At 38.1% G+C, this 18,529-nt stretch overlaps 1 protein-coding gene across 3 annotated transcripts in view; it reads right to left on the bottom strand.

Moving 5' to 3' along the window:
- The window catches only part of GPC5 (glypican 5), a 710,259-nt gene that overhangs the window by 312,798 nt on the left and 378,932 nt on the right, over window positions 1-18,529 (bottom strand). For all 3 annotated transcript variants that reach the window (XM_055542771.1, XM_055542772.1, XM_055542774.1), the window contains exon 5: window positions 8,189-8,314. In XM_055542771.1, the coding sequence (XP_055398746.1) occupies window positions 8,189-8,314 (126 nt within the window). The remainder of the gene's footprint in view (window positions 1-8,188; window positions 8,315-18,529) is intronic.

The raw sequence follows: 18,529 nt of genomic DNA, 5'->3' as shown, positions 1-18,529 counted from the left end.
AACACAAAGTTTCTATGGCCTTGAGCGGACCACGAGGGAGAAAAGACTCCCACCAGGAGACCTCAGCAGAAAGAAGCCAGAATTGACCATCAGATGGAGAAGACCAGGGGTAGACCTTGTCCTGAACACACTAAAGCCCTAGAACATCAGTCTTAATACCTGCCAAGCTAGGAATCATTAAGGAGAGAGGTAAAATAATCAGCCAAAGAATATTTCTTTCTCTTACCCCTTCTCTCTCACTGCTGCCGCAGTGTCCCTCCAGCTCCAAGCTGGGGGAGTCATAAACATGAGCTGGAGGACAAGGAGAAGTCAAGATGGGCATGTGGATGTGGAGTGGTTCACCTCCATGTAAGTACCTCCAAGACTGAAGCAATATCTCAGAGGAATGGGGAGAAATGGCCACTTTAAGTGACGCTCCAATGATCAAGTCAACCTAGAACCTTTTTTTGCTGAATTTAGACTTTCCATGGGCTGAATTTAATTACTGAATTTAGCAACTGCTTAGGGAACTAATGACAATCACAAATCCTTCAGACGCTGATGACCAAAAAAATTCTGAGAATTGGCTGTGATTTCATTCTAGTGACAGGGAAAAGAAGTCTTCAGAGAGGGTTTAGTGAAAGTTTCTGTTTTCACCTTTGTGTTCCAGCTCCCTAAACATAATGATTGTGTACTTCATAGGGACAGCTGACTATTAAGTCAATAAGCCAGTGAAGAAAGATTCAAAAGAAATTTCTCCATTTGAAAAATGAGACACTGTGCAATTATCGCCACCTTAATGGAGCATTTCTTAGAAAACACCAAAAAGTGCATATGACTCGAGAAGAATGGGTATTTTCCTAGGCAGAACTTGGAGCAAAGTTGACAAAATGAGCATCCTCTTGCTACCTTTTCCTATCTTATTTTCTATAGAACTAAACTGTGGAATAACTATTTCAAGCACTACCATTTAAATAAAAATCATCTGCCAAGGAAGTCTACCGTAGTAAGATGTAAGAAGATTGTACACAGTCAAGAATTCTTCACATTTTACGCTCATTTAGAACCTAATACATCAATCATACTGATTCTTTGTCCATTGGCTCTAAACTGTGCATTCTACAATGAAAGGAATTTGACAGTCTCTTATATCTGGGCTTCCTGGGTGGCTCAGTGGGAAAAAAAAATCTGCCTGCCAATGCAGGAGAAATAGGAGACACAGGCCTGATCCTTGGGTTAGGAAGATCCTCTGGAGAAGGAAATAGCAACCCACTTCAATATTCTTGCCTGGGAAATTCCATGGACAGAAGAGCCTGGTGGGCTACAGTCCATGGGATTGCAAAGAGTCAGACAGACTGAGCATGAACACATGCATATAAGCACTCTGTAATATATCTAAAACCACACTTTCTATTCCTGCCACAAAAGAGCAAAAATGTTTCAGTTCTTCCTATACTGAAGAAAGTAGACTCAGAATTTTGACCTTGGGTGCATCATGACACTTTCATCCACCACTAGCCCAGGTGCCTCATCTGTGATAAATACAATCATACCTAATAAGTCTCTAAGACAGGAGCTTTCCTGAGTTCTTTAGACTGTGATTTCATTAACATGTCTATGGGCGTGCACAGAATGACACAGGCATAATACTAAGGTTAAGTTAGAAAAAAAATCAGTATCCAGAGTCAGCCATAGGTAGGAACTTTTATGATTCATTTCCTTTCTTCTCATTTTTCACACACTCAAATTCATTTTGGAAGCATGTATGACTCACCCAAATGTTATCACCAAGCCACACCCCCAAGTCACCAAATCTCTTCTCATATTAAAGCATTTATCAAAGATTTTTCCTCAGAGTTCTGTTAGCTTTAAAAATTATTGCTGTGTTCAATGATACCAGTCTTAGCCTCTCAGATAATACAGAAGCTGTGTTATAAAATAAATTTCAGTAGATAAGAAGATATATGACATATAAATGCAAAAAAGTACTACAGGAATTATGGTGAATTTAGAGGTTATAATAAAACACAAATGAGGGGGTTCACTTCACTAGGACTCAAAAAACAGTGGGAAATTGTTTGGAATTAGCAGATGCAATCTATTATATATAGACTGGATAAACAACAAGGTCCTACCATATGGCAGAAGGAGCCACATTTAATGTTCTGTGATTAAACTATAATGGAAAAGAAAATAAAAAGGATATATATATTAAAGTAAATTACTGTATAGCAGAAATTAACACAACATTGCAAATCAACTATACTTGAATAATTTTTTAAGTGAGAGTTTGGCAAAACTGTATATAGAGTTGTATGGAAAAAAGTATTTAATTTAAAATTATTTCATATTAGTGGAATAGTGGAACTATCAAAGTTCATGGCAGATTGTTGTGATGGAGTAGGAGTGGGGACGCCTCATAATCACTCATTTTAAGTGACCTCCAATTCCAAACCAAGTAAGATAAGCCAAAGGTATGATAACAATGATGATTATTACAAAGGTATGCTTCAATATTAACCTGATTGAATAGGTAGAAATTGCAAGGGGTAAAAAATAGAAAACAAGCTGGTGTTAAAGTCATAAAGAACATATTGCCTTTGCATAAGCAACACAGGAAAAACAGCCAGTTGTTACATTAGTACAATCTTGAGACCTGAGTGGGTTTAAATGTCTGTGACATTTGGAAACTAAGCTGGGGGTTTTAAAAAAAAAAGAACATATAACTGAATATAGGAAAGTCAGGAAGAAACAGAAAATTTGAAGATGAAGTAGTTTTGCAGATAAATAATGGGTAAAAAGTGGGGGAAAGTGAGATTAAAAAAAGTTATGGCCAGGAAAAATGTCATTTGATGGAAAGAAAACTGATAATACATAAGTATAAAATCTCAGATTTTTTTTCAGGTTTTATATTCTTTTCTGATTTTTTAAATTCAATTATAATATGTTGACATGGGGCACCTTAGCAGAAGAGTTCAAAAAGAAAACACTGTGTTAAGAAAATAGCATTATAGAATATTAACTACATCAAGATGAAGTAGAAATCACATGGATTGTTTATTTTAATAGAATACTTAACAGCTATTGGCTAGTTTAAGAGTTGCTGCAGAAGTCATAAATTCCTGGAGATCGAAGGAGAGTTACTGGATTATCTGTCTATTAATCAAAAAGGAAAAAGAAAGCCTGGAAATTAAGCAGCTGTCATCTGAACTTTAGTACTCAGAAAGACAAGTGAAAGCCTTCAAACAATCAATTTGCAACCACAGGGAACTCAGCAGAGTAGACACTGGCAGGCCTTTCAGAGAACACTTTTGTTTCATGATGAAAAGATGGGAGGAAAGAGATAGAGACTATGTGGATTTTAGTGATACATTTTCATCGTTAATCAGGAATCGCTTGAGCTATGTACCTTGGTGTCTTGATAGTGTATACGGTATATATGCACTGTTCAAAATCATTTGAACTAAAAGAGATTGTTTCATAAATTAATATGCTACAGCTATTTGACATATTTCATCTTCAACCACAAAGGAATTCCACCTCTTTTGATGAACAAAAAGGTGATTTGACCCAGTTTGTAGGCCTGTCATAATATTGAAACAAGCTGTATGGTTCTCCTATTTTTTTAAGGCAGGACGTCTATGCACATAAATAATGTTATCAATCATCTCCTTAAAAATGCCTCCAGGAGAAGAAATCTTGCCAAAATAATCACTTCACTCTTATAGTAAATGATAGCCTCAATCTGGGTCACAAATTTATCCTATTGATGTGTTTGGCATAATTTCTCTAGATTAAATCTCAGAGTATTACAACCCAGCATATAAAAGCAAAATAAAAATTCCTACTATCTCCAAATGTGGTACGTGCTGTGTACTCAGTCGTGTCTGATTCTTTGCGATCCCACGGACCGTAGCCCACCAGACTCCCCTGTCCATGGAATTCTCCAGGCAAGAATATTGGAGTGGGTTGTCATTTCCTTCTCCACCAAATGTGGTATACATTCACTTAATATTCATTTCTTCAAAATTTGATGGCATTATTTATTTCAATCAACTTTGGGTCTCTAAAATGAATATTCTATTTGGGGATCTTAGTATTTTCACACTATACTTTGTTTTTCTCAAGGAAAAAGCAGCTAATAGTTCAGGATTGTAAAATTCATCAGAACTTGACTTTACATTAAAGCCATTTTAGATAAATTCAGTGGTTCAGTATTAAAACATATCCATCAATTTTTTGAAAAATCTATATCATAAAATTACTATAAAAGTCAAAATTGGTTAGAAACAAAATATAAAAATAGTGCATTTATCTCAAAAAAGAATTATAAAAAGAAGAAAATAATAATGGCCCATAATTCTAACATCACTGTAACATGTTTTCATTAAATATCAATCAATAAATATAATGCAAATAAAAAATAAAGCCTCCCCAGTACTTTAAGTATATTAGCAGTTTTCACATAACTGCCCAGAAATATTCTATGTGGAACCAATATTAGTATTTTTACTTATTCAAATCTTCTGATAAAATACTTAATATCCAACTTTTAACTATCTTTATTTAATAGTTATTTGAACTTATTCTGCTTTAGCAAATATAAACATGAATCATTTTTGACTGCCACGTAATATTCAATGGTCAATATACCATGTTAAACCAGATATGATGGATATTTATATTTTAGCATAGACTTTGCATTGAAAAAAATTCCTGATCTAAGTTTATATCAAAAACTAGCAGAGCCATGAATGAAATTACAATTTAAGGTACAGAAAAGAGTTTTCTCAAGATCGAGCAGAAAAGAGACACCACAAAATCAGCTTACTCTAAAGCATTAGGAAGAAAATTTGGGGGAGAATTCAATGAGATGATTCTTATGAAACCTTAGTTGAGTGCTGGAAAACAATCAGGCTTGAAAAATGTTCATTTGGGAAGTAGCCTATAGAGGTGGTAGGGAGCTAGTGTGTGAGGCTCATCGGCTGGCCTGGTGAGGCAAGGAGTAGATTGGTGACCCATGAGACAGGGAAAAGAGGAAAAACATAAAGAGGAAAAACATCCTGAGGGAAGGGAAAATGGCAGCTAAGGTGATGAGGTAGAAGGGCTATATGAGGGAAAATTAAGTGAAGTAAAAGGTGTTCACAGGAGAGTGGAGTCACGTAGGGCTCTTGGAAGCAACTGACAATCCGGAGGCTGGGTGGTATGGAAAAGGAAGACAGGAGGTGGAAGCAACTGAGAATAATGAGAATTGCTCACTTTCTTTACCAGAAATGTGGATGCTTCCCATGGAGAGTTCTTGCTACAGATAAGCTTTCTTTATTCATAAACCATGAATGAGGTCTTAAAACATATATCATGTAGAAGAAAATATATCTTTAAAAATTTATTTATGTTTTTATTGAAGGATAATTGCTTTGCAGAATTTTGTTGTTTTCTGTCAAACTTCAACATGAATCAGTCATAGGTATACATATATCCCCTCCCTCCTGAACACCCCCCACCATCTCCCTCCCCATCCCACCACTCCAGGTTGACACAGAGCCCCAGTTTGAGTTTCCTGAGCCATACAGCAAATTCCTATTGACTGTCTATTTTACACATGGTAATATAAGTTTCCATGTTACTCTTTCCATGCATCTCACTCTCTCCTCCCCTTTCCCCATGTCCACCAGTCTATTCTCCATGTCTGTTTCTCCATTGCTGCCCTGTAAGTAAATTTTTAAGTACCATTTTTCTAGATTCTGTATATGTGTTAGAATATGATATTTATCTTTCTCTTTCTGACTTACTTCACTCTGTATAATAGGTTCTAGGTTCATCCACCTCATTAGAACTGACTCAAAGGGCTTCCTTTTTATGGCTGAGTAATTCCATTGTGTATATGTACCACCACTTTATCCATTCATTTGTCGATGGACATGGCTGCTTCCATGTTCTAGCTATTGTAAATAGTGCTGCAAAGAACAGTGGGATACATGTGTTTTTTTCAATTTTGGTTTCCTCAGGGTATGTGCCTAGGAGTGGGATTGCTGGGTTATATGGTGGTTTTATTGCTAGTTCTTTAAGGAATCTCCATACCATCTTCCATAGTGGCTGAATCAATTTACATTCCCACCAACAGTGCAAGAGTGTTCCCTTTTTCCCACACCCTCTCCAGCATTTATTGTTTGTAGACTTTTTGACGATGGCCATTCTGACCAGTGTGAGGTGATATCTCATTGTAGTTTTGATTCGCATTTCTCTAATAATGAGCGATGTTGAGCATCTTTTCATGTGTTTGTTAGCCATCTGTATGTCTTCTTTGGAGAAATGTAGGTTTATCTTTGAGTTAAAAATACTATCCCTCTGAAAAGTTTTCCCAAACCATTGATTTCTTCAACAGTATTTCCTATTATACAACCCCCTGACCAAATAATCTAGAGGAATGGGACAAATTGAAACTAGGGCTCTTGCAGCTCTAGAATCAAATGTATAATATAATGTAATGTTGTATATTAAATATATGTATATTCTGAACTAAATCATTCATTAATCACCATGAAAACTCATTAGCTCTTGTAGAAAAATTGTTAATACACAAAAATATTCAATTCTGGTTTGAACAATGGGAAAAGAGAAAGTATAAGTCAAAGTAGAATTTAATTACTAGATCTAAGTGGCAGAAATCTTATTAACATGAATACTGCAAGAACTCAAAATACTATGCATGCCATGACTATTCTCAGTAAAGGCAAGAAAGATATATTTAAGAACACATTTCAACATCGAAGGAGCATAATGAGAAAAGAACACTAGCCATGTCAGCCGAATATTTTATTTAAATTTAATTATAGTTCCTACCTTCAGTAATTATTTTCTGTGAAATCAAAGATTTCTTATGAGATATTTGAATATAAACTATAAGTAATCATTCTACTATACCAGGAATGTAACTATAATGAGTATGATCACTCAGAAATAAAGTTTTTATTACATGAATTTATACTCACATTAATTATAGTATATGTTTATCATAGCAAATTGAACTTGCTAAATGACATTTTAAATGAAATCATCACTTTTGTGGTAACTAAACTACCTATCCTTATATGGAGTAGGTGTGTTTATAAATCAGAAAATGTAACACCCTATTTTTTGGCTGATTTCTCAATATAAAATACACTAAAACATTCAAATCCGAACACAGCACAGGCCTACATTCTATGATAATCACTAGCACTAGAAAATCAACTAATTTCCTGCCAATTACTTGGACCAACACTATGGTTTTAGAGAGAAAATAGGACTTTCTCAAGCTCAAGAAATTACTTGAGAGCACGACCAGTTATAGGAAGCGAAGGAAAATAAACTCAAAGAAATTCTAGACAGTGAGAAAAAAAAGGTAAAAAAAAAATTCACTCTTGAGCTTGAGAACAATGGACAGTATATAAATAAACAATGCCTCCAACAGATGTACATAAAAGTACCAGCTCTCTCTATCGCTCGCTCTCTCTCCCCATGCCGCTTTCTCACATACACTCAAAGAGACAACTGTAGGGAGGACACGAACACTGTGCTGTGTGCTAAGTTGCTTCAGCCACGTCTGACTCTGCAACTCCATGGACTGTAGCCCACCAGGCTCTTCTGTCCATGGGGATTCTCCAGGCAAGAATACTGGAGTGGGTTGCCATGCCCTCCTCCAGGGGATCTTTCTGACCCAGAGATCAAATCCCACATCTGCTTTGTGTACTGCATTGGCAGCAGGTTCTTCACCACCAGCACCACCTGTGAAACCCATATTGACACTGTGGTGACATATACCCAGATATCAACGAATCTTTGCCCAGGTATCACATTTCACTAAATGTCCTCACGTTCTAAATAGCCATAAATTTAAAGTAAAAAAAAAAAAAAAAGATATTTGAGAAACAAGACAGATTGGCTAGACGTTAAATAACACCTAATAGAAAAAGTGAGATTGTACAGTAAGCCATAGACGGATACCAAAGACAAGAGACCTTTTAGAACACCACATAATGCTATCCACATTTCTAAAATGTCAGAAGAATTAAATTTTTCTTGGACAAACAAAAGAGAAGGAATTAATGGATCCTCTGACCTGTGGGGCAAAGTTAAATCTGAAGTAACGCATTAAAGAACAGGGGGGAAAAAAAAACAAAGATGAAAGTGGCTGCTAGGTTTTCATAGATCACCACACATAAAATACCTTTTTACTATGTCTTCTCCATTCCAGCATGGTAGTCCATCAGCAGCATCTAATTCATTAGCACAAAGTTGATCAGCCAGGCCCCCATAGAATGTCCTGTACAGTCGAAGGCTGTTGATAAATTCTCTGAATGGAAAAACAAAGAAAGCAGTTAAACCCCAAAGTTCATAAGAAATGCCAATATAAATGGCATAATGTTATGCATAATGTTTAGAAGGCAGCTCTTACAATTCTCTACTTATTTTTATATATTTAATACTTCTCTAACAATATAAACAAAAAATACATCTTTTAAAAAATATATTCAAATTTATTCTCTTAAATAAAAGTTTTCACTGGGTATGAACTTTATATAAGTATTCAGTTCAGTTCAGTCGCTCAGACGTGTCTGACTCCTTGTAACTCCATGAATCGCAGCACACCAGGCCTCCCTGTCCATCACCAACTCGCGGAGTTCACTCAGACTCAGGTCCATTGAGTCAGTGATGCCATCCAGCCATCTCATCCTCTGTCGTCCCCTTTTCCTCCTGTCCCCAATCCCTCCCAGCATCAAAGTCTTTTCCAATGGGTCAACTCTTCGCATGAGGTGGCCAAAGTACTGGAGTTTCAGCTTTAGCATCATTCCTTCCAAAGAAATCCCAGGGCTGATCTCCTTCAGAATGGACTGGTTGGATCTCCTTGCAGTCCAAGGGACTCTCAAGAGTCTTCTCCATCACCACAGTTCAAAAGCATCAATTCTTCAGCCCTCATCCTTCTTCACAGTCCAACTCTCACATCCATACATGACCACTGGAAAAACCATAGCTTTGACTAGACAAACCTTTGTTGGCAAAGTAATGTCTCTTTGAATATGAAAGTAATGTCTCTTTACTTTCAAAAGTAAAGCTTTTGAATATGCTATCTAGTTTGGTCATAACTTTCCTTTCAAGGAGTAAGCGTCTTTTAATTTCATGGCTTCAATCACCATCTGCAGTGATTTTGGAGCCCAGAAAAATAAAGTCTGACACTGTTTCCACTGTTTCCCCATCTATTTCCCATGAAGTGATGGGACCAGATGCCATGATCTTCGTTTTCTGAATGTTGAGCTTTAAGCCTACTTTTTAACTCTCCACTTTCACTTTCATCAAGAGGCTTTTGAGTTCCTCTTCACTTTCTGCCATAAGGGTAGTGTCATCTGCATATCTGAGGTTATTCATATTTCTCCCAGCAATCTTGATTCCAACTTGTGCTTCTTCCAGCCCAGCGTTTCTCATGATGTACTCCACATATAAGTTAAATAAGCAGGGTAACAATATACAGCCTTGACGTACTCCTTTTCCTATTTGGAACCAGTCTGTTGTTCCATGTCCAGTTCTAACTATTGCTTCCTGACCTGCATATAGATTTCTCAAAAGGCAGATTAGCTGGTCTGGTATTCCCATCTCTTTCAGAATTTTTCACAGTTTATTGTGATCCACACAGTCAAAGGCTTTGGCATAGTCAATAAAGCAGAAATAGATGTTTTTCTGGAACTCTCCTTGCTTTTTCCATGATCCAGCGGATGTTGACAATTTGATCTCTGGTTCCTCTGCCTTTTCTAAAACCAGCTTGAACATCAAGAAGTTCACAGTTCACATATTGCTGAAGCCTGGCTTGGAGAATTTTGAGCATTACTTTACTAACGTGTGAGATGAGTGCAATTGTGCGGTAGTTTGAGCATTCTTTGGCATTGCCTCTCTTTGCGATCGGAATGAAAACTGACCTTTTCCAGTCCTGTGGCCAGGGCTGAGTTTTCCAAATTTGCTGGCATATTGAGTGCAGCACTTTCACAGCATCATCTTTCAGGATTTGAAAGAGCTCCACTGGAATTCCATCACCTGCACTAGCTTTGTTTGTAGTGATGCTTTCTAAGGCCCACTTGACTTCCCATTCCAGGATGTCTGGCTCTAGGTCAGTGATCACACCTTCGTGATTATCTGGGTCATGAAGATCTTTTTTGTACAGTTCTTCTGTGTATTCTTGCCATCTCTTCTTAATATCTTCTGCTTCTGTTAGGTCCATACCATTTCTGTCCTTTATCGAGCCCATCTTTGCATGAAATGTTCCCTTGGTATCTCTAATTTTCTTGATGAGATCTTTAGTCTTTCCCATTCTGTTGTTTTCCTCTATTTCTTTGCATTGATCGCTGAAGAAGGCTTTCTTATCTCTTCTTGCTATTCTTTGGAACTCTGCATTCAAATGCTTATATCTTTCCTTTTCTCCTTTGCTTTTCACTTCTCTTCTTTTCACAGCTATTTGTAAGGCCTCCCCAGACAGCCATTTTGCTTTTTTGCATTTCTTTTCCATGGGATGGCTTTGATCCCTGTCTCCTGTACAGTGTCATGAACCTCATTCCATAGTTCATCAGGCACTCTATCTATCAGATCTAGGCCCTTAAATCTATTTCTCACTTCCACTGTATAATCATAAGGGATTTGATTTAGGTCATACCTGAATGGTCTAGTGGTTTTCCCTACTTTCTTCAATTCAAGTCTGAATTTGGCAATAAGTAAGTCATGATCTGAGCCACAGTCAGCTCCTGGTCTTGACTGGCTGACTGTATAGAGCTTCTCCATCTTTGGCTACAAAGAATATAATCAATCTGATTTTGGTGTTGACCATCTGGTGATGTCTATTGGTCCAAGAAATTGTGAATAGTACATACACACACACAGACACATGTCACTTTATTAGATTCCCTAAAAGCCCTCACTAGCTACTGGTATTTAAACCAGTAGTTACCAGTAGTTAGTGGTACTAATTACTTTCTTTTCCATATAGAAATGTCAGAGGCTTACAAGAAGCTGGCTGACTGCTTACTGATTAAAAGTTTAGTAGGTTTGGGTGATTCTCCCATCTGGGTCTTCTCTTTGGTGTCTAAGAACATAAAGCGATACATCTTTACTAAATATGAGAGAACTCAGGTATGTGACACACTTCAGCAGCATGAAAATAAAAGTGATTGGAGTGAGCAATGTATAATACATTTGCTAAGTTATTTTCCCTCTCATACTGCTTCCCTTTTCAGTATAAATTGCGCAAAGAGGAAACTCAACAAAACGGAAGTTTTTCAATTTAGAAATCCAAGACTTTGCAGTTTTAAAGCCAAAGCTTTGAGGTCTCAAAACCTTGAGTTCTAGCATTTCAAAAGACCAAGTCTTAAAGACATTAGTTTTGAACTTTTTTACATACATAAGGGTTCTGGGGGAAAAAAGAAAACATACTAGTCTGATCCAGATGAAATGTCCCCTGGACCAAAAGGCAGGGACAGGAGATGGAAATGTTGGAAGGGCAGTAAACTTCAGAAATTTGTAGGATGCGTGATTAAAATACTGCAATTATGAAACCGCATTCCCCATTGATACTTTTGAAAGAATTTTTTTGAAAGTGAAATTAAACAGCAGGGGTGGTTATAAATTATAGCTGGAATAATCAAATTTTTAAAAATTAAATCTAATTTTGAAAGCACTAAGCCTCAAGTTTCAACTTGTGATTTTCTCTCACTGGTATTTGAAGAACTAGTGATATAAAACTGCTGGAGTTGTAAAAAACCACCACTCTATTGGAAGGATAAATACAACTTTCAAATATGTAAGATTTGCAATCATAGAGAAAATCAGATGTTCCCATGGCAAGTGTCTGGTGAGTATTTAATCAAACTTTTGAGACCCTGGTTCAATTCCTGGGTCGGGAAGATTCGCAGTGATTTTGGAGCCCAAGAAAATAAAGTCTGACACTGTTTCCATTGTTTCCCCATCTATTTCCCATGAAGTGATGGGACCAGATGCCGTGATCTTTGTTTTTTGAATGTTGAGTTTTAAACCAGCTTTTTCACTCTCCTCTTTCACTTTTAATAGGAAGCTCTTTAGTTCCTCTTCACTTTCTGCCTACCCACTCCAGTATTCTTGGGCTTCCCTTGTGGCTCAGCTCGTAAAGAATCCACCTGCAATGCAGGAGACCTGGGTTCAATCCCTAGGTTGGGAAGATCCCCTGGAGAAGAAAAAGGCTACCCACTTCAGTATTCTGGCCTGGAGAATTCCATGGACTATATAATCATGGTGTGGCAGAGTTGGATACGGCTGAGCGACTTTCACTTTCACCTTTCCTTAGCAAAGCTTGACCAGACAAGTAATAACAAAACGGTCACAGGAAGCACAAATTTATAAATAATTCTCAGTCAAAAGAAAAAAGATGCTCTATCTTCTCACTAACACAGTTAAATGATTATCTATATTTTATCGATTTCCTCTACTAGAAAATAAGTCTCTCCTTGATGGCTATGTTCCACTAACTATAATGGATTGAACAAACATCAATTCTCATGCTGCAGCTGCGAAAATATAATTGATGAAATTGATTGGTTCTTTCTTAGAGAGTGGGGTTTAATGAATGAGAAGATGTGTGACTCCATTCCTGATTTCTATCCAACATAAATGACCACCTGTTTGGAATCAAAGAATCCTCTGGAAATGAAGAGGCCTGGCACAAATGGCTGCAGATGTTGCTATTCAGTCGCTTAGTTGTGTCTCTTTGTGACCCCATGGACTGTGGCATGCCAGGCTTCCCTGTCCTTCATTATCTCCTGGAGTTTGCTCAAACTCATGTCCATTGAGTCAGTGATGCCATCCTACAATCTCAACCTCTGTTGTCCCCTTCTCCTCTTGTCCTTAATCTTTCCCAGTATCAGGGCCTTTCCCCATGAGTTGGTAGACGTGGAGACTTTCAAACTGATCATGAATAGATATTTTTATGGTCCCTAAAACTCCAACTTTAATATTGGTAAATGTTGTCTTTCTTCCATTTCTTCTTTCACACCCAATATGTCGTAGTAGGGAAACTTTACATCTTTATTTTCCAGCCTCCTTTCCAATGCTTCTGCCATTGCCTTAGCTTAAGTCTTAATCTTTTCACTGGAATCACTGCACCTGGAGGACATACCTCCCATTTGTTCCTTAACAATCACCTCCCATCCTCCATGAGATTCATCTACAGAAATTCAAATCTGGTAGTCCACAGACTATGCCATTCATTTGCGTAAAGTCATCTATGCCTCTCTATTCTCTACAGCATGAAATCTAGTCTTCTTAGAAAGGTATATAAGACACTCAATTTCAGCAACCCAATCCACAGTTTAGGGTTCCACAAAAGTGCTTGTTATTCTCCAGACATACCTCTATGCCTTTGCCCTCATTCTCTCTGAAAGGATCATCTCTTAGAAGACTTCCACTCATTCCATAAACCGTCACCTATCAACTATTTGTCACAAAATACTAAACACTATGGCATACCAAGCTCTGTGTTGGTGCCAGGGGTTCACAGCTAAACAAAATAGCTCTGCCTTCTAAGAATATATATCCTGATAAAAATCCACAATAATAATACAGTGTTAGTAAATAGGGTCATGTTTGAGGACAGAGGAGGAATCAGGAAATACAAAGATAACATTTTCATGTTTCATGCAAAAAAAGAAGCAGCAAACAACAAAGGTCAGGATGAGCAGGGGTAAAAAGGAAAGAGAGCACTGTGTGTTCAGAGAGTCATATGCAGTTAGTTTGGCTACTGAGGAGTGTGTTCATGGGAATTATAGTTAAAGGGAGAAGGAGGCAAGATTCTAGTTAGCCATCCTGATCATCATAAGATGTTTCAGTTTTATTAATAAGGCAGTGAGAGCCATTAAAGTTTCCCAGCCGGCAAGTGAAAGCCATCACCGTCATTGCCGTAATGTGGAAACAGACAGAAGTGCAGTGAGGTCACTTAGGGGCCCATGTGGTGCTATTGGTGTTCAGTTGCTAAGTCGTGTCTGACTATTTGAGAGCTCATGGACTATAGCACGCCAGGCTCCTCTGTCCTCTGCTATCTCTGGGAATTTGCTCAAATTCAAATCCATTGAGTTGATTCTATCCATATCATCCTCTGCCACCCCCTTCTCCTTTTGCCTTCAGTCTTTCCCAGCATCAAGGCCTATAACCAAGGGGACTATAACCAAGTTGAAAGGGAGAAGTATGAGGATAGGAAAAAAAAAAAAAAACAACACTTGTCAGTCAACATCAGAAAAACATTAGGAACCTAGAATTCACAGGTAAAGTAAAGACGTTAAGATAACTTTTAATTGTCTTCCATCAGGTGACTAATGAAAAGACTTATTCTTTACTGAGATAAGAAATAAAGGAAACGTATGGAGGGATAAATTGGGAGATTTGGATTGACATACACGCTACCATAAATAAAATAGATAATAAAATCCTACTCTATAGCACAGGGAACTCTACTCAAACTCTGTAATGGCCTATATGAGAAAAGAATCTAAAAAAGAGTGGATGCATATATATTTTAACTGATTCACTTCTCTGTACAGCAGAAACTAACACAACATTGTAAATCAACCATTTTTAAAAAAAGTTTAAATTTAAAAAAGAAATAAAGGAAAGGAAACATCACCTTCTCAGTATCCCCCACTATCTTAATAGTTGCCCTTATTTTTCTCAAGATTTTCATCTTCCCATGGCACATATTACTTTCTATTTGAGCATATAACATACTTATTTACAGTGTTTTATTATTTCTTATCTGTCTTCCACACTCCAGTAAAAAATTGAAGTAGACAGGGGTTATTGGTTTGCTTTGTTCACCAATGTAGCAGTGGTAAAGGATATAGTACACTCCATAAGTAGTTACCAAATCAATGAATGAGTGAAAACTAATTAATAATTCATTCCATTCTTGACATATTCAGTTCAAGATTTTTTAAATCTTCAGAGAAAGTAATCAAGTAGAAGCCTACTTTACAGACTTAACATTTATAACATCATCTGGGGATCTGGCCAAAATGTAGATTTGGATTCAACAGTTTGGGAGGGGGCAAGTTCCAAGATTCTACATTTCAAAAAGGCATTGGATGATGCCCATGTCATAAAAACCACAAATACCATGGAAGTTTGCTGTTGGATATATGGGCCAAAATTGGTGGACTGGATGTGTGATGCCAGATTCACCATGTACAGAGGTGGTAACTGAAGTCATGAACATGAATAATATCTCTCAGGCAAATAATACATAGTCAGAAGAAGCCAAAGGGACTCAAAAGTAGGAGCAACAGGAAAAAAAACTTCAATGCTAAGAGTTATGAAAGCTAAAGAATGAGAAAATTTTAATTTAGAGATTCTCTTCAGTATAAAAAGACATTAAGAAAAACAGATTAAAATACTAAAAATGTATTCTGTATGTGGTGACCGTAATTGTTTTAGACTGAATTGTGTCCATCCCCAAAATTCATATCTTGAAGCCCTAAACCCCAATATGACTGTATATGGAGACAGGGCCTTTAAAGCAGTAATTAAACTTACATAAGATACATAAGATGAGTGGGTCAATGGCATCCCACTCCACTACTCTTGCCTGGAAAATCCCATGGGCAGAGGAGCCTGGTAGGCTGCAGTCCATGGGGTCACTAAGAGTCGGACACGACTGAGCCAATTCACTTTCACTTTTCACTTTCATGTATTGCAGAAGGAAATGGCAACCCACTCCAGTGTTCTTGCCTGGAGAACCCCAGGGACGGGGGAGCCTCATGGGCTGCCGTTTATGGGGTCGCACAGAGTCAGACACAACTGAAGTGACTTAGCAGTAGCAACAAGATACATAAGATGAGTGGGTCTTAATCCACTGACCAGTGTTCTAATGAGAAAGAGACACTACAGGTACATGAATTCAGAGGAAAGGCCATGGGAGGACACAGCACGAAGGTGGCAATTGCAAACTGAGGAGAAGTCTCAGAAGAAACCACATCTGCCAACACCTTGATCTTAGACTTCCAGCCTCCAGACCTGTCAGCAAATCCATTTCTGTCATTTAATCCAGCCAGCCTGTGCTATTTTGTTTTAGTTGTTTTAACACACGAATAAAATAATTAAAGCATTTGATAAAGAATAATAAACTTCAGATTTGCTGTATGATGAACATGAAAAAAAGATGAGAAACTGGAATTGAGGAGTCCCAAAAAAGGAAAATAGATTTTTCTTTGGATTCATGCTTATTTGAATATAAAAACGGTTTTAGTATATTTGTGTGTGAAAGGGGAAGAAGATAAAGTTATGTGGTCATTCATTTGTTCCAATTCTCTACCTTCTGGACACAAAGGTTCTTTGGGGGTAGCCTTGGCTATCTGACTTCTAGACATATACACAGAAGCGGTGTTTGTTCCCTCCAGGCTTAAGCTTTGTGGACCAATGTGGCTTTGCCAGTTTCTGTCCCCCTTTTCCCTGATGACAGGCAATGCTTCCGATGGCAGCTGCTCTGTCACTCTGATGCTTAAAGCCAGGGCAAACACTCTTAGGCATTGCTCCTGATGATCTGAAGGGCACATATGTATGTATGTGTGTGCGCTCAGTTGTGTCTGACTCTTTGAGACCCTATATACGATAGCCTATCAGGCTCCTCTATCCATGGAATTCTCCGGGTGAGATTACTGAAGTGGGTTTCTACTTCCTCCTTCAGGGGATCTGACCCAGGGATCAAACCCATTTCTCCTGTATCTCCTGCATTTAGGGAACCCAAAGGTTTGGAACAAAAACAACTTTTTGCTTCTAAACCCAATGATGGGCTTCTCCCCATAATGGCCTGCCCTCCTATTTCATTCTCCCAAACATCCACCCATCCTTCAGGATCCAGCTAATCCTCATCTCCTCTCTAAATCCTGTCCTGACCAGACTGTGAAGCTTTTATTGGTCCAGTGTGTTTCTCATGCCACACTTGGCATCTGTTCTATACCCCTGGTTATCTGGTATTATAATTCCTCTGTCTGTCTGCCTCTCTGATTAAAGGGTGTGTTCTCTAAAGACAAGAGTCATGTCTACTTTATATCCCAAGGGTTTAGACTACAGTTTGGTGCCCCACAGGCACCCAACAAATTCTTGTTAAATTGGCCTCAGATGCACTGTTAGTTTTTACCAACTTCCAGAATTAGAAGTTTCCATACTAAATACATTTTTAAAATATGATAATGATAGGGCTTCCCTGGTGGCTCATTGGTAAAGAATCTGTCTGCCAATGCAGGAGACATGGGTTCCCTGGTCTGGGAAGATCCCACACACTGTGGAACACCACAACTATTGAGCCTGTGCTCTAAAGCCCAGGAGCTGCAACTACTGAGCCCTCAAGCTGCGCCTGCTGAAGCCCTTGCACCCTGAGCCCATGCTCAGGAACAAGAGATGCCACTGCAATGAGAACCTGAGCATTGCAACTAGAGATTAGCCCCCGCTCACCCAACTAGAGAAAAGCCCAGGCAACAACAGACCCAGCACAGTCAAATAAACAAACACATTTTAAAAAATGATAATGATAATTAAAAGTCCTTAGACAGCATGGCTGACTTGGGAAAATTTAAATTAGGAGATCTGCTCTAAGATTGTGGAGAAAGATCAGAAGGACCTTTCTAGTGTGTTATATTAGAAATTGGAAGAAATCCAGAGGGCAGGGCTACAAACTGTCCCAGATTCTTTCAAACAGGTTCAAGACAGAGTTTCCCTCTATATGTTGTTGTGTTAATCACTCAGTTGTGTCAGACTCTTTGGGACACCATGGACAGTAGCCCACCAGGCCCCTCTGTCCATAGGATTTCCCAGGCAAGAATACTGGAGTGGGTTGCCATTCCCTTCTCCAGTGCTCCCTCTATATACACATATACAAATATATATATGATGCCAAAATTAACATATAGGGATACATTAATATTTAATCACACTGTTGTGTAAGATACACATCATAATTAATACATTATAGATATGCTATATTATAAAGACAAATGTTAGAAAAAGAGAGACCATTTGATCCAGTAGTTTTCTGCCTGAAATGCACATTATCATCACCAAGGAAGCACAAACTGTACACCTCAGTTTCTCCCTCAGACATTCAGATTTTGTGTTTGGGATAGGACCCTGGCATCTGGGTTTCTCTAAAAGCTTTCTACAGGATCCTAATGTGCAGTCTCTTACTTTTTAACTAAGGAAATTGAAAACCAAAGAAGTGAAAGGACTTGTGAGAAGTGATGAAATTAGTTATTTGTTAAGTTAGTTATTTCAGTTCAGTTTAGTTCAGTCACTCAGTCATGTCTGACTGTTTGCAACCCTATGAACTGCAACTTGCCAGGCCTCCCTATCCATCGCCAACTCCCGGAGTCCACCCAAACCCATTTCCATTGAGTTGGTGATGCCATCCAAACATCTCATCCTCTATTGTCCCCTTCTCCTCCTGCCCCCAATCCCTCCCAGCATCAGGGTCTTTTCCAATGAGTCAACTCTTCGCATCAGATGGCCAAAGTATTGGAGT

Source organism: Bubalus kerabau, chromosome 12, assembly GCF_029407905.1.
Source record: "Bubalus kerabau isolate K-KA32 ecotype Philippines breed swamp buffalo chromosome 12, PCC_UOA_SB_1v2, whole genome shotgun sequence".
NCBI classification, from domain to species: domain Eukaryota; kingdom Metazoa; phylum Chordata; class Mammalia; order Artiodactyla; family Bovidae; genus Bubalus; species Bubalus kerabau.
Note: the sequence above shows the minus strand (reverse complement) of the source record. Positions and strands in the feature narration are given on the sequence as shown.